The following is a 13,557-nucleotide window of genomic DNA, read 5'->3' as shown; positions in this document are numbered from 1 at the left end:
TGCCCCCCCAGCCCCCGTGGCAGCCCCTGGGGGCTCTGTGGGTACTCACTGTCCAGGCAGGGCTCACACACGGTCTGGTTGACCCCGCAGGGCTGCACCACCCCCTCGCCCAGGTTGCAGGCTCGGCAGCACTCCCCGCTCGTCGTGTACATCTTGGTGGAGCACTTGTCCTTGGAGCCCCAGGAGGGATCCTGGGAGAGAGAACAGAGCCAGGACATGGCTCCTGTTATAACAGGGCAGGTGGGGAAGTGGCACCCAGGCAGAGTCCCGCTCTGGGTGACATCCCGCACCACACACATCTGCAGAGAACTGACTTCCCTGTGCAAAACCCACTCACCAGGAAAGGCCCTGCTGGATTCTGCAGCTGGAGGGAGGCAGGAAATACCCAGGAGGGTATTTTGGGGGGTGATGGGGGCTTTTCACCCCAGTTACAGCACTGTTTGTTCTTGTCTCTCACCTGAGCCTGTGTCCCCTAAGGACACTTTGCCATCCTGAGGGGCTCAGTCCTTCCCAACCTGGGGAAAGGGAGAGGGGAGGAGACCCCGGGGAAAGGGAGAGGGGAGGAGACCTTCCTGCCACAAAGGAGGGTTTGGAGAGCTTGGGTGGCAGCTCTGCAGCCCAAGATCCCACGGGGACCAGAAACCAGGAAGGAAAGGAAGGCTCGAAGGGAGCACCAGGAGCTGCAGCGACATTCCCACCTCATGGAAGTGTCTCTGCTTATAAAACCTGCCGGCACAGATGGAAGCCACAGAGGTGCCACGAGCCACCCTGCAGAGGCACTTTGCAGCCCAGGGAGCGGGGACCCGATCCCCAGAAACACCTCTTGGGGTGCAGGAAGCGTCTCTGCCCGGCCACCGCTGAGATGCTCGCGGGGTTTGAGCTCTTCCAGGGCTCCTTTTTCTCCCTGTGCTCATAAGCAGGTGCGTTCCAGGGCTGGCCCACCCCTCTGCCAGCCCTATTTTGGGGGGGAAGCGGCTCGGCTGAAGGCTCGGAGGAGCTCCCCTCCCCGCGCATCTGGATGCCTCGTCAGCCCGTTGGCCGCCTCTCCCCGCACAATGCGGCGTTCTGAACCCGCGGCGCATCAGCCGCCAGCATCCGGCCGGGCCGAGACAATGGAGCGCCAATTATAGGCATCTGAATGACAAACTGCTCCAATTACCCCGCGCCGGAGAGCCCGCGCTCCCCTCCCCGCCGCCGCTCCGCCGGCCCGGCAGCCCCGCTCCAGCCCCGCTCCAGCCCCGCTCCAGCCCCGCTCCAGCCGGGCAGGCAGGAGGGATGTGCTGAGCAGGGGGGCTCCCCAGAACCCCCAAATTTCAGCTGGGATATCGGTCCGGGGGTGAGGAGGGGGTTCCTTTGCAGCGGGGGGGGCACACGCGTGTCCTGGGGGGCACATTCGGCTCGTGGGGCTTCGGAACCGACCTGGCTGGAGCCCATCCCGCTGCCGGGGGGGTGTCCCCGCCCTGGGGGGGGTTTGCTCCGCTCCCACCTCCTCAGGGATGATTTTCCAGCATCCCGGCGGGGCTGGGGGAGCAGCCGAACGTGCCTGGCTATAAATAGTGCCGGGACGGCGGGGGCAGTGCAGCTGGGCCGCCAGATCCAGCTCTCCCACGCCGCCGGCAGCTGCGAGCTGTGCCCGCGGGGACGGACCTGGCCACGCTCCTTCCTCTGGGCGACACCCGGACACCCCAGAGACCCCCCGGCCACACGTGCCCTTCCCGGGAGCGGTCAGTGCCACCCCCCTGCCCCGTGCCCCCCATCCTCGCTCCCAAATGCTGCGGGAAATGCCACTTCCAGCCCCAGGTGCTGCTCCCCCCCCCCGCTCGCTCTCCGCCTTTTCCTTTCGCTTCTGAACCCCCTAAAGATTAACGCGCTCCGAAAGGGCACCTGGACCGCGTTAGCTCGCTGAAATGTGTCTGTTATTAACACAACTCCTGTTGACAAAGCCGCAGGTATTAACACCATAAAGCATTTTGACAGCTGGGCCGGGAGGGGCACGGGCGGAGGGCGCAGGCGACACCTCTGTGAGCCCTTAATTGCTTTTGGAGCCGTGTCGGGGGGGAAGCTGTGTCCTGGCAGGCACAGCTGGAGGAGAGGGACGGGGAGGGAGCCGCTCGAAGCGGGATTTGGGCACAGCCCCGGAGCCCTGGCACCGCAAAGCGCCCCGGAGCGGGGAAGGGAGGGGATGCTCCAGCTGGAGGGGAGCCCGGCGGCGAGCCTGGATCCGAGCTGCCCCCGGGCCTGACAGACGGGCTCTGCCGCTCTCGGCGAAGCATCCCGTCTGGGAAAGGCCAAACCCCGGCTCCGAGCAACCCCGAGGTTTGGGCAGCCGAGGAAGCCACGTGTGAGCTCGGCGGGTCCGGCTCGGCGGGACCGGGAGGGCTCTGCCCCCTCCCCTGCAGGTACCGAGCCCCGCACAGGGGCTGCCCGGGCTTTGGGTGGTCCCGGCGCCGCGGGCACAGCTCTGGGAGCACATCTGGACGCACCCGGGTGAGGGGTGGCGGGGTCTCAGCAGGTGTAATGCCGGGGGGGATGGCTGAGCTCAGCCCTGAGCCAGGGCAGTGGCCGGGGAGGTTTGGGGGACACAAAACCCGGCCCTGCTGCAGCTGATGGGGGGGGGGGCTGCGAGGCGGGTCATTCCCTGGGGGCAAATCCTTTGAATCCATATGGCTGGACAAGAATCCCTCCATGTCTTTCCTGCCACGAGCGTCCCGGGGGAAGGAGACCCTCCGGCCAAGCCCTCTCCCCTCCTCAGTCTCTGCGTGAAGCCGCCAAAGCTCCGGCTTTAATATCCTGCCCGAGGGGTGTCCGGCTGCCGAACGAACCCCCCGGGACCCCCCTCAAACCCTCCCCCAACAAAAGCCCTGTTCCTGCCCCAGAAGGGGGGTCCAGCCCCCCGTGCCCACCCGGCAGCCCCACTCCGGGCACTCCCCGTGCCCCAAAGTTTTTTGCCAGCGGCACACGCCGAGGCTGCGCCCATCGCAGGGCTCCGGCGGGAGGAAGGGGGTCTCACCCTTTGCTCTGGGAGAGTTCGGAGCCGGGAAAGTCTAGGACAGACCTGGGGGGCCGTGGGATGGCGGGAGATGAAGGCACTGGGGGTGTGGGTGGCTTCTCCCCCGCTGACCGAGGGCTCTGCCATCCTTTTCTCCCCGGTAAAAGGGCTGGCAGAGCCCTGTGCAGCGGGGTCAGAGGGGCTGCAGGACTCCCATCACCAGCCCCCTCCCCGCGCCCCCTCCCTCCTCATCCCAAGAACTCCGCCTGGCACTGCCGCTGCCTTCCCGCTGCCCTCGGGACGGGGACCCCCTGGACCTCCCGCCCCGTACCCCCGGGGATCCCCATCCCGGTGCATGTGGGACCCCCGGGACCCTCCGAATACCCCTGTGAGGTGCCTCCGGGACCCTTCATCCCACCTCCGCCTGGTGCCTCCGGGACCCTCCGCGCTGCCCCCGAGATGCTGCTCCCGGTACCTCCGGGACCCTCCATCCCACCCCCGCCTGGTGCCTCGGGGACCCTCCATCCCACCCCCGCCTGGTGCCTCGGGGACCCTCCATCCCGGTACCCCGGGACCCTCCATCCCACCCCCGCGGGTGCCTGCGGGGACTGTGGGCGCTCCCCCCGGGCCGCCGCTCCCGCACTCACCGCCGGCAGCAGGAGCAGCAGCAGCGGCAGGAGCCCGGCCATGGTGCGCGGGGGCAGCGGGGACCCCCCCACCCGAGAGCGGCTGCGGGGCCGCGACCTCCCCCCAAAAGCCGGTGCGCGGCCGGGCTGCCCCTGCCCTCCCTCTGCCGCCGCCGCCTCGGCGGCAGCCAGAAAAGGCTGCAAGTCCCTCCTCCTCCTCCTCCTCCTCCTCTCCGCCCCTGGAGCATCACGGCGAGCGGCCGAGCGCGCACCTCCTCCGCCGCCACACAAAGCAGGGCCCCCCCGAGCCCCCCCGGCCCCGCCGCCCTCCCAACAAAGCGCTTTCGGGGCGCGCTCGGTCTCTGTCCGGCCGCGGCTCTTCAGCTTGTTCACGGCTGTTCAGGTTGTTCACGCCCTTCCCTCTGTCTCCATTCACCCTCCCCTGCTATCTGTCCGTCCGTCCGTCCTTCCGTCCATCCAGCTCTCTGTCCCCCCCCCAGCGCCCACGTCCGTCCGTCTGTCCCTGTCCGCCGCTCCCCGTCCCCGCGGTGGGTTCACTGGTGACGCCGCAGCCCCGGGGAGATGCTCCGTGCCTGGGATGGGGTGTCCAGCTGCTGGGACAAGGAATAACATCCCCCTGGATCGGGGACATCCCCAGGACTCAGACCCCGAGGTCTGTCCCAGCCATCCAGGTGACACAGAGAAGCTCCCAGCGGGATCCAAAGTTCCCCTTTGGACCAAAAAAACCCCAAAAAATCCATATTGACATCCTTTGGCTCCTAAAACTCTCCCTGTGTGCCCTCTCCTTTGTCCTGGAGCTTCCAGCTTCCCTGGGATGGCTCTGCCCGCTGTCCCTGCCATCCCAGACCCCACGGAGATGGAAGCTGAGGATGTCAGGGCTCGTCCCTCGTCCTGCCTTGCTGTGCCAGCACCAGGAATGCTCCTTGTGGGGCTCCCTGGAACAATGCAGGGGGTTTGCTGGTGGCCCTGGCCGAGGAGGGTGGCTGGGGGTGGCCCTGTCACACTGTCACTGCTCCAGCGGGAGGGACAGAGGAGAGACCTTCCCTGTCTGACTCTGGGTTTGGCCTCATGTCCCTCTAACACAGGTGCTTCCTCACCCCCCAGGCTCTGCAGGTGCTTTTGGGGTCCCCAGAGCGATGTTCAGCTCCAGCATTCCCAGCACTGCAGCCACTGGAGCCCCCCCAGCTCCCCGTGACCCCCCGGGATCCTCCCTGGGTCACAGCTCCGCGTCCAGGCAGCAAAGCACCCAGGGCTCATCCCAGCTCCGCTGGATTTCCTCTGGAAAAGCCAATTACTGACTCTCCGAGGTGCAGGAGGTTGGCTGCCCCCATCCAGCCCGTGCTGCCCTGTCAGGGAAGGGCTTTAAGGAGTTCCCTGAGCTTTTCCATGAGACTGAACCGGAGCCAAAGCTGCCGTTTGTTCTCCGGCACGGACAGGCAGGAGCACATGTGGGAGCCACATGGGGAAGGGATTCCCGGCCAAAAAGCCACGCTGGAGCCGGGGGGGCCGGGGACAGGATGTGCCCGGGGGGCTGAGGGGTCAGGATGCCCACCCTGGGGTCGGGATGGGCAGCGAGAGGCCGAGCATCCCACTCCTGGATGGGCGGGAATGAGATGGGGCGGCTGCGGACACAGGGCAGGGCTGGCCCAGCGGGGGAGCAGCCAGGGGATCCCACAGTTCATTTGCCACAGCGAGTGGCAAATCCAGCTGTTTTCCTTGGACAAATCCCTCCTCTCCTTCCCCCTCCCTCCCGCAGGGTTCGGGGCTGTGGATCCACGGGGAGAGCACGTGCTGGGGACACTTCCCTGGGGGAGCAGCCCCCGAGCCTCGCTCCCCAAGCCTGGTGCCAGCGTGGGAATCATCCCTGGAAAAGCCGGTCCTGGATCTCAGCTGTGCTCCACGTGCTGGGCCGGCAGCCAGCCAAGGTAAGTGAAAACTTCTGCTCCCACCCCCGGCCCCCCCCGCGGCTCCTTTGCTGAGGGGGCTCCCCTCAAATCACACCCGGTACTTCCCCCCTTCCCAAAAAAGGCTGTGGCCCTTCCCCGGCTCCACGAGGCGACAAAGAGCCCATTAAAAGTCTGCTTGGAATTCAGACCAAAGGCTCCAGGGGTTTATTTGCTGGGGGAGCATCCTCTGGGCTGCTGGTGGGAGATGAAGCTCTTGGAGTGCTGCAATTCCTCGGATCCACCAAAAACTGCCTCCACCTGCCCCTGGCTCTGGAGAGGGGCCACTCACGCCCCCGGGGAAGCTCGTGGCCATCAAGGTGGCCCAAAATTGGGTCTCAGTGATGCTGCCATTCCCACTGTGCCACGGTGGGACGATGGCACAGGCTCTGGCAGAGACGAGAGTGGGTCAGGGAGCTGGTTTGTGCTCACAGGAACAAAAAGAAGCGTCCATTGATTTTTTTTGTTGTTGTTGGCTCCTGACCTCCCTCCAGGCTGGGGGGGTCGTGCATGGAGGGGATTCCCCACTGGAGAGGCTCCCAGCTGCTGGGCTGCCTGGGAGGGAGCCGGTTGTGCCCCGAACAGGGCAGGTTTAAAGAGCAAAACCTCGTCTGCAGGTCGGGGAAATCCTGGGTCCAGTCCCTCTCCAGAGCAGCATCCTCGGGATGACTCTCACCCCCTCATCCAGGCCTTCCCACAGCCACTTCCAGAGGTGTCCAGGCAAACTCAGGTGATGCCTCTCCCCGCTCCTGCCACCCCCAGACAGAGCAGGAGTTAAACACTCGGTGCCAGCTCCAAGTTTTTACTGCTTTTACTCCAAAGCAGAGGTAATTACCTTCCCGACAGAGAGACAGACCAGTAATGGGAAGTTATAAATAACGATGAATAAATAATACACGGTGGGAAATTGTCCTCCTGCTCTTCACAGCCAGGGCTGGGAGCACAGAGAGGGGCCCGGGGGGAGCAGAAGGGCCCTGGGAGCAGGGGATGGGTCCTGATCCCCGTCTGCTCCAGGGGAAGGGGAAGGGGACCCTGCACTGCCTGTGTCCTGGGGGAAAAATCCCTTCTGAGGGGGAAAGGGAGGAAATTCAGGGTGGAAATCAGGCTCTGGGTTATCTCACTTCACTGAGTGGGGGGTCCCACCAGAGTGTGGGACAGTCTCTGTGGGATGGAGAGGGATTCGTGGCAAGAAGGCACCTTTTGGATAATCCATAACATCTTTTCAAGGGGGGAAAAGAAAAAAAGAAGAGGAAAAATCATTTGGTTTGAACTCTCCAGCCCAGCTTGGCTGGGAAATCTGCACCTTGGGCCACTGGGCAAGAGCCCAGCCCGTGGCTGGAGAGCAGGAATTGAGGGTTCCCGTGGTCCCCAGTCCTCTGGTTCTCCTTGGGATCAATGGGATTCAGGGACTTAAAGCCTGTCAGGCTGGAGAGCAAGGCCAGGCAAGGGGCACGTCCTGTGCTCCCACCCCTGCTCCATGTCCCTGCCAGCTCCAAACCCGCCCGGGATGGAGGGACGGGAAGATCAGCTGCTCCTGGAGCCGCAGTTCCAGAGGGATGGGAAGATCAGCTGCTCCTGGAGCTGCTGGAAATCCTCCCCGGCTGGAGGGGAACCAACGCCGGCAGAGTCGGGCCCGGCCGCCCACGGAGCAGTTTTACCATTCAGGGAAAACTGTTCCCTGGATTCACACAGGGAGGGACCGTCCCTGACCCCTCCCACTCCTCCCTTCCCCCTGTCCCCGCTCATCCCGGCTGGGCCTGGGATGCAGCCGGAGGGAAACCGGGGTGCTCGGGAAAATCGGGGGGTTATTCCCACAGGGATGGGGCTCAGTTATTCCCACAGGGATGGGGCTCAGTTATTCCCATGGGGATGGGGCTCAGTTATTCCCATGGGGATGGGGTTCAGTTATTCCCACATGGATGGGACTCAGTTATTCCCATGGGAATGGGGCTCAGCTGGAGCACGGCATCCAGACCAGGTGGTTCAGGTGTTTCCCTCCTGGCTCGGGGTGGGAGGTGACCCCATTCCCACGCTGGCATCTCCAGCCCTTTGGACACACCTGGATGGACACAACGGCCAGTGCTGACACTGCAGGTGGATCAGGGCAGGATGAATCCCAATGGGGGGACTGCAGGGCTCAGGGACACGTGGGACATGTGGGACACATGGGACATGTGGGTTATGTGGGTTGGGCCACCCCGGTGCTGTCTGGGGGCTCCTGAGCTCAGATGTCACTTGGCCATGGCCCGAAATCGCTGCTGGGGGAGACTCAAAGCTCCCCAAAGCACAGCTCCAGGGTAGGAAGGAGCCAGCACTCCCCAACCTCACAAAAAAACCCCTGATTTCCACTCCTACCAAAGCGTCCTGATCTGCTTTGGATTACACTCCTTGATTTCCTCTCCTGCGATTCCTCCCGACCCTCCCTCCATCCCCCTCCCCTTCCCCTGCTGATCTCCAGCCCCACAGCCCCCGCCGGCCCTCCCTTCCCTCTTCCCTTTCTTCCCAGCGCTCCATCGCCCTGCCCGCGGCAGGGGGGATTCACGGACCAGTCCCTGGGTCCTTATAAGGACCGGGCGAAGGAATCTCCGGCGCTGTCCGGGAAACTCGATCCCTCCTCGGGATGGAGGCGGCAAAACCGGCCCCCGCTGTCCCCGCCCGAGAGAGGAGCCAGATTTTGAACCATTTGAAACAACCCTGGCAGGGCCAGGCGGGGGAAGGGGGGAGAGAAAACCCCCTCCTCGTGGCCCAGATCATAAAGGACATAAATATGTCGGCGGCAGCAACATTATCAATATTTTCCTGCTTGAGGTATCGATTGGTTCCACACGCCAGGGGCAGGGCCGGCTTTCTTCTCACCAGCCTGGCTTTTGGGAAGTGATTGATTCAGTTTTGTTGCTGATGGATCAAGAATTCTGCTGCTGGGAGGAAATGAATGTCAAACCTGTCGTGGCAGGAGCAGGGCAGGGGCTGGGGGGGAAGCAGCACTGGGGGAGGAGAGGATTCTTTTTCCCCTTGGCTTTTTGCTGGTTTTTGTTTTTAATTCGGGGGTGGAGATTTATTTTAATTGCTCCAGTGCTTAGGCAGGATAAAATGAGATAAAAGAAGCTGATAGAATAAGACAGGGATAAACAGAATACAATAGAATTGAGATAAATAGAACAGAATAAGACAGAATGTAATAGAGACAAATAGAAAATAACAGACTCGTTCAGTTGGAAGGGACATAAAACAACCATCTAATCCCACTGTGGGATATTTTTCCAACAGGTTTGGAGTGTGTGTAGCCCAGACAAGATCCAATGGGATTTTTTGGCTCCTTTTTCCCTTTCCCCAGCAACTGGGCCTCACCAAACAGGGACGTTGTCGGTGGCTGTGCTGGAAATTCCACCTGCTGGGCCTCAGTTTCCCCCTGTGTGAGCAGGGAAGCTGATCCCTGGAACACCTGGAAATAATTCCACAGTACCTGGGAAAACAAGGTGTTTATTCACCGAGTGCTCGGAGACACCGGGACGCTGATTATTGATAAATCAGGGAATATCCTGAGCTGGGAGGGTCCCCCAGGGATCAGGGGGTGACTTCTCTCGGCTCCCAAAGCCCCCCAGGGTCAGGAGCATCAGCTGCTGCCCCACCTGCCCTGTGCACCGGCTGCTTCCCACGGCCCGGCCCCATCCCGGCCCTTTTCCGACAGCAAGATCCATGGATGTGACCTCCCCCGTGGCTGTGACCTCCCCCACCTCCCCCCGAGGCTCGGGGGGCTTTAAATCACCCTCATTTCCCCTTCCCGGCAGCGCTGGCAGGGGGTGGGAGGGGGGTCCCAGCCCCTTCCTGGAGCGTGCCGGGATTTCTGGGAGGCTGATCCAGGCGGGAGCAGCTCCAGCAGCGCCGGGGGGAGGCGGGAGGACGGCTGGAAGCTGCTGGGATGTGCTGGGTGGGATGTGCCAGGTGGGATGTGATGGGGGGGATGTGATGGGTGGGATGTGCTGGGTGGGATGTGCCAGGTGGGATGTGCCAGGTGGGATGTGATGGGTGGGATGTGCCGGGTGGGATGTGCCGGGCGGCTGCTCCAGCCCCTTTAATTCCCTCCTCCCCAGGCCCTGTTCGGGTTTGCTCCCGGGAAATCTTCCCCTGAGGGGGCTCAGGGAGGATGAAATGGCCCATCCCATCCCATCCATCCCATCCCATCCATCCCATCCCATCCCATCCATCCCATCCCATCCCATCCATCCCATCCCATCCCATCCCATCCATCCCATCCCATCCCATCCCATCCCATCCCATCCATCCCATCCCATCCCATCCCATCCATCCATCCCATCCCATCCCATCCATCCCATCCCATCCCATCCCATCCCATCCATCCCATCCCATCCATCCTGATGCTCTCCAGCATCCAGCACTTTCTTGCTCCCCAGGTGCAGGGAGGGATTTGCCCCTGCCAGAGCTGCCAGACTGGGCTCCTCGTGGGATATGGAGAGGGAAAAACAGGAAGGAGGGAGAGGAGTCTGGAATCTGCCACTCAGCCACCCTGTCCCTATGGCAACAGCTCCCAGCAGGGCTGCAGCATCCCCCCCTCACCTCCCCTCCCTCCCCTCACCTCCACGAGCACAAAGCAGGACAGGAATCCTCCTGGGATGGGGGAGAGGGGCTGGAGATCAGGAATGCCAGGGAAGGTGGGAAATTGGGGGGGGACACAGTTTGGGGGATGAGCCCCCTCTGCAGCCCCACGTGCTGGATGGTCAGACCCCAAACACTTCCCTTCTCTGCCACCCCCAGGGAGCTGCTCTGGGGACAGCCTGGGATTGAGGCCTTTGTGACACCAGATGGAGAAACCTCCCCTGACTTCTTTCCCCCAAATTTCCCATTTCTCCCAAATCCCACGTTCAGGAGGATGCCGGAGACCTTCCCAGCCTGAGCTCCAGGACAGCCTGGAGAGGGGGAGCCCTGCAGGGCTTGAGCCCAGCTGGGCTGATTTAAGGGCTTTTATGGGAACAGGAGGCTGGGAGGTGACACTGGGAGGGCACCCCAGAGGAACCCCAGAGCTGTTCTGGGTCCAGAGAACCCCGAGGCTCCTGACTCTGCCCTGGTGAAAGTGGGAAGGCTGGAGCCTCAGAGCCTGGTGGGTCCTTCCCAGAGCTCAGCTGGATGGATCACCCCACAGGGATGTGGTTGGGAGAAGTGCATTTCCATCCATCACCCCACAGGCAGCCGAGTGCTCAGCTGGGTCAGACTCCCGGGAATAATGGGACAGGGGCTTCTCCCTGCCCTCCAGGCTCGTTAATATTCCTGCAGGGAATAAATCTTCCAGGAGAATCACTGCTCCCTGCCCAGGCAGGGGGGGAAGCCGCGGGCAAACACTTCTGCTGGTCCCGGGGCAGCAGGAGCTGTGATCCCAAGGGAAGTACCCGAGCGGGGCCGGCTGCTGCCATGGGGAAAGAGGGGGTTTGAGGCCTCCTGTACCTCATCCACATGGGATGGGGAAGAAACGAGCCTGGAATGAGGCTCTGCTGCAGCAGGGGAGAGCGGGCACTGGTGTGGACTGGGCGGACTGGGATGGTGCCTCTGGAGTGGGGCCGTGGGATTTTTCACTTCCCCGGGTGGGATTTTTCACCTCCCCTGGGTGGGATTTTTCACCTCCCCTGGGTGGGATTTTTCACCTCCCCCCGTGTCTCCAGAGTCTCTTCCCAGCCCCCGTGCCTGGCTTGGGGGGGAGCTCATTTCCCAGCGCGCTGAGATGATGAGGGAACTAATTACTGCCTTCGTTCCTTATGCAAATCAGCCACCGGCCCTCGGAACAAAGCCCGGAGCATCTGCAGGAACGGGCTGGAAGCGGAGCTGGGAGCTGCCCTGCCCTCCCATTCCCGGTGGGAGCTGCTGGGATCATTCCCTGACTGGTGCATCCATATAACATCCACAGGTATCCATGTGTGTGACTCCCACAGCTCCTTCCCCGGCTGATCCAACCCAGCTCCTGCCCCTGCACTTCAATCAAACCATTATCATAATGAATCAAATTACAGTTAATAAATCAAATTATAGTTATTTTTATAATTACATTACCGTCTTTTACAAAGATAGTATTTTATTTATATTTATTTATATTCTTTTCCATAGCTTATATTTATTTATAATTATACTGCCTTATTCAATTATATCTATTTATATTTATGGGGAGGGGGGGTAAATTAACTGTTTCCCAGTGGGAAACACGGCAGGAAATGGGAGGTTTGGTGGGGTTTTTTGGGAAGTCACCTGCCCATATAGAGCAGAGCTAAGGATGGGGAGGGTTCACTGCAAACCCTCTGCTTTGAAAATCAGGTGAGAGTTTCACAGAGGCCGGGGAGAGGAAGATCGATTGGATCAGGATAATCAGATTGGGATGAGCAGCTGTCCCTGCGCCTCCCAGACCTGCTGGAATTCTCCCCTCAGTCAGTAAACAAGGACGGGGAGGAAATTGGGAAAAGCAATTTTATTCTGCCTTCCAGAAGGGTTGGGAACGAGGTCCAGAACACGCCAGGGATGGGGAGAGGCAGCTGCTGTTTGCAGGGGAGGGGGAGCAGCAAATCCAGCTGGGAGGGCAGGGCTGGCTCTGGGATGAGCATCTCCTGGGCTCCATGGGGGGGACCAAGGCAGCCTGGGAGGGGTTAAAAGGGGATGGACACGGCTTGGGATGGACCTGGGGATGGATCCTTCCAACCCCTCGAGGTGTGAACACAGGGCTGGTGACCTGGAGAGTCCTGGGATGATTTAAAGGGGATCACAGCTCTGGATGCACATGGAAATGGATCCTCCCAACCCCTCAAGGTGTGAACACAGGGTTGGTGACCCAAAGATCCCGGTCTGGGTGACCCAGAGATCCTGGGATCTCACAGGTTTGGTGACCTGGAAATTCCTGGGATGATTTAAGAGGGGTCCCAGCTCAGGATGCACATGGAGGTGGATCCCTCAGGGTGTGCACACAGGGCTGGTGACCTGGAGAGTCCTGGGATGATTTAAAGGGGTCACAGCTCCAGATGGACGTGGAGATGGATCCCCAAGGTCTGGTGACTTGGAGGGGTCCCACGCTGGGCTGGGGAGCTCTGCCAGCCCCAGGGGATGCTCTGCCAGCCCCACAGGGTGTGGAAATGCAGGTGCAGGAGGCTTTAAGGGGTTTATAATCCACAGGAGCTTTGCTTCAAGGTCTCCAGGAGCTGCAGAGCCCCATCCCCAGCACTCCGGAGGAGCAGGGGTGGGATGCAGGAGCAGGGGTGGGATGCAGGAGCAGGGGTAGGATGCAGGAGCAGGGGTGGGATGCAGGAGCAGGGGCCGAGCCCTCAGACTCCTCGGGGACACCCGAGAGGAGCTGAAAGCAAACAAACCATTATCGGGCCGTTCGGGCCGTTCGTGTCGCCGGGGGCGAGGGGAAGGGCCGGGGGGTCACTGCCCCCTCACTGCCCCGGGGGGGGGTCGGCTGGATTTGGGCTGGATTTTGGCTGGATTTCTCCTGGAATTGGCCAAGTGGAGTGTGGGAAAACAGGGAGGTTTGGGGAAATGCCCTCAAAGCCGGCAGGATGGAGAGGAGGAGGAGGAGGAGGAGGAGGGGGATGTGATGGCAGCTCCCAGGGCAGGGATGAGCCCAGGGATGGGGATTTTGGCTGAGATGGGTGGGAGTTGGGAGCTGAACTCCCGATTCCCCTCTGGTGCTGACCAGAGGGTGGAAAGAGCAGCTCGTGGGGGCTTTTTCCTCACCCACCCCCCTTCCCCTCCCCTGGGATGTGAAGGACAGACACACTGCCACTGTCCCGGGGTGCTGAGCCCCAAATCACCTCCACCCCACCCCCAGCCACAAACCAGGCCCAACCCCAGGCTGCAAACCCCTGACTGTGCCCTCTGGGTCCTCCTGGGAGCCCTGGATGGGGAAGGGATGGATGTGGAGCCCCAGTTGAAGAAAGGATGGATCCAGCAGCCCCAGTTGGGGAAGGGATGGATCCAGCAGCCCCAG

General features: G+C 61.9%; 2 protein-coding genes across 2 annotated transcripts in view; one reads left to right on the top strand and one right to left on the bottom strand.

The window, feature by feature from the left end:
- NGFR (nerve growth factor receptor) overlaps positions 1–3,763 on the bottom strand; it is a 12,073-nt gene extending 8,310 nt beyond the window's left edge. Inside the window, exons 1-2 of the mRNA XM_027668852.1 lie at positions 3,637–3,763; positions 50–191 (exon numbers count right to left, since the gene is read on the bottom strand). Coding sequence (XP_027524653.1) covers positions 50–191; positions 3,637–3,678 — 184 coding nt within the window. The 5' untranslated portion in view covers positions 3,679–3,763. The remainder of the gene's footprint in view (positions 1–49; positions 192–3,636) is intronic.
- Positions 3,677–13,557, top strand: part of PHB (prohibitin) — a 24,192-nt gene continuing 14,311 nt past the window's right edge. The window contains exons 1-2 of the mRNA XM_027668850.1: positions 3,677–3,749; positions 5,393–5,561. Of these exons, the coding sequence (XP_027524651.1) occupies positions 3,677–3,749; positions 5,393–5,561 (242 nt within the window). The remainder of the gene's footprint in view (positions 3,750–5,392; positions 5,562–13,557) is intronic.

This window comes from Corapipo altera, unplaced genomic scaffold (assembly GCF_003945725.1).
Source record: "Corapipo altera isolate COAL_440 unplaced genomic scaffold, ASM394572v1 226, whole genome shotgun sequence".
NCBI classification, from domain to species: Eukaryota; Metazoa; Chordata; class Aves; order Passeriformes; family Pipridae; genus Corapipo; species Corapipo altera.
This window is presented reverse-complemented; position numbering and strand designations above follow the sequence as displayed.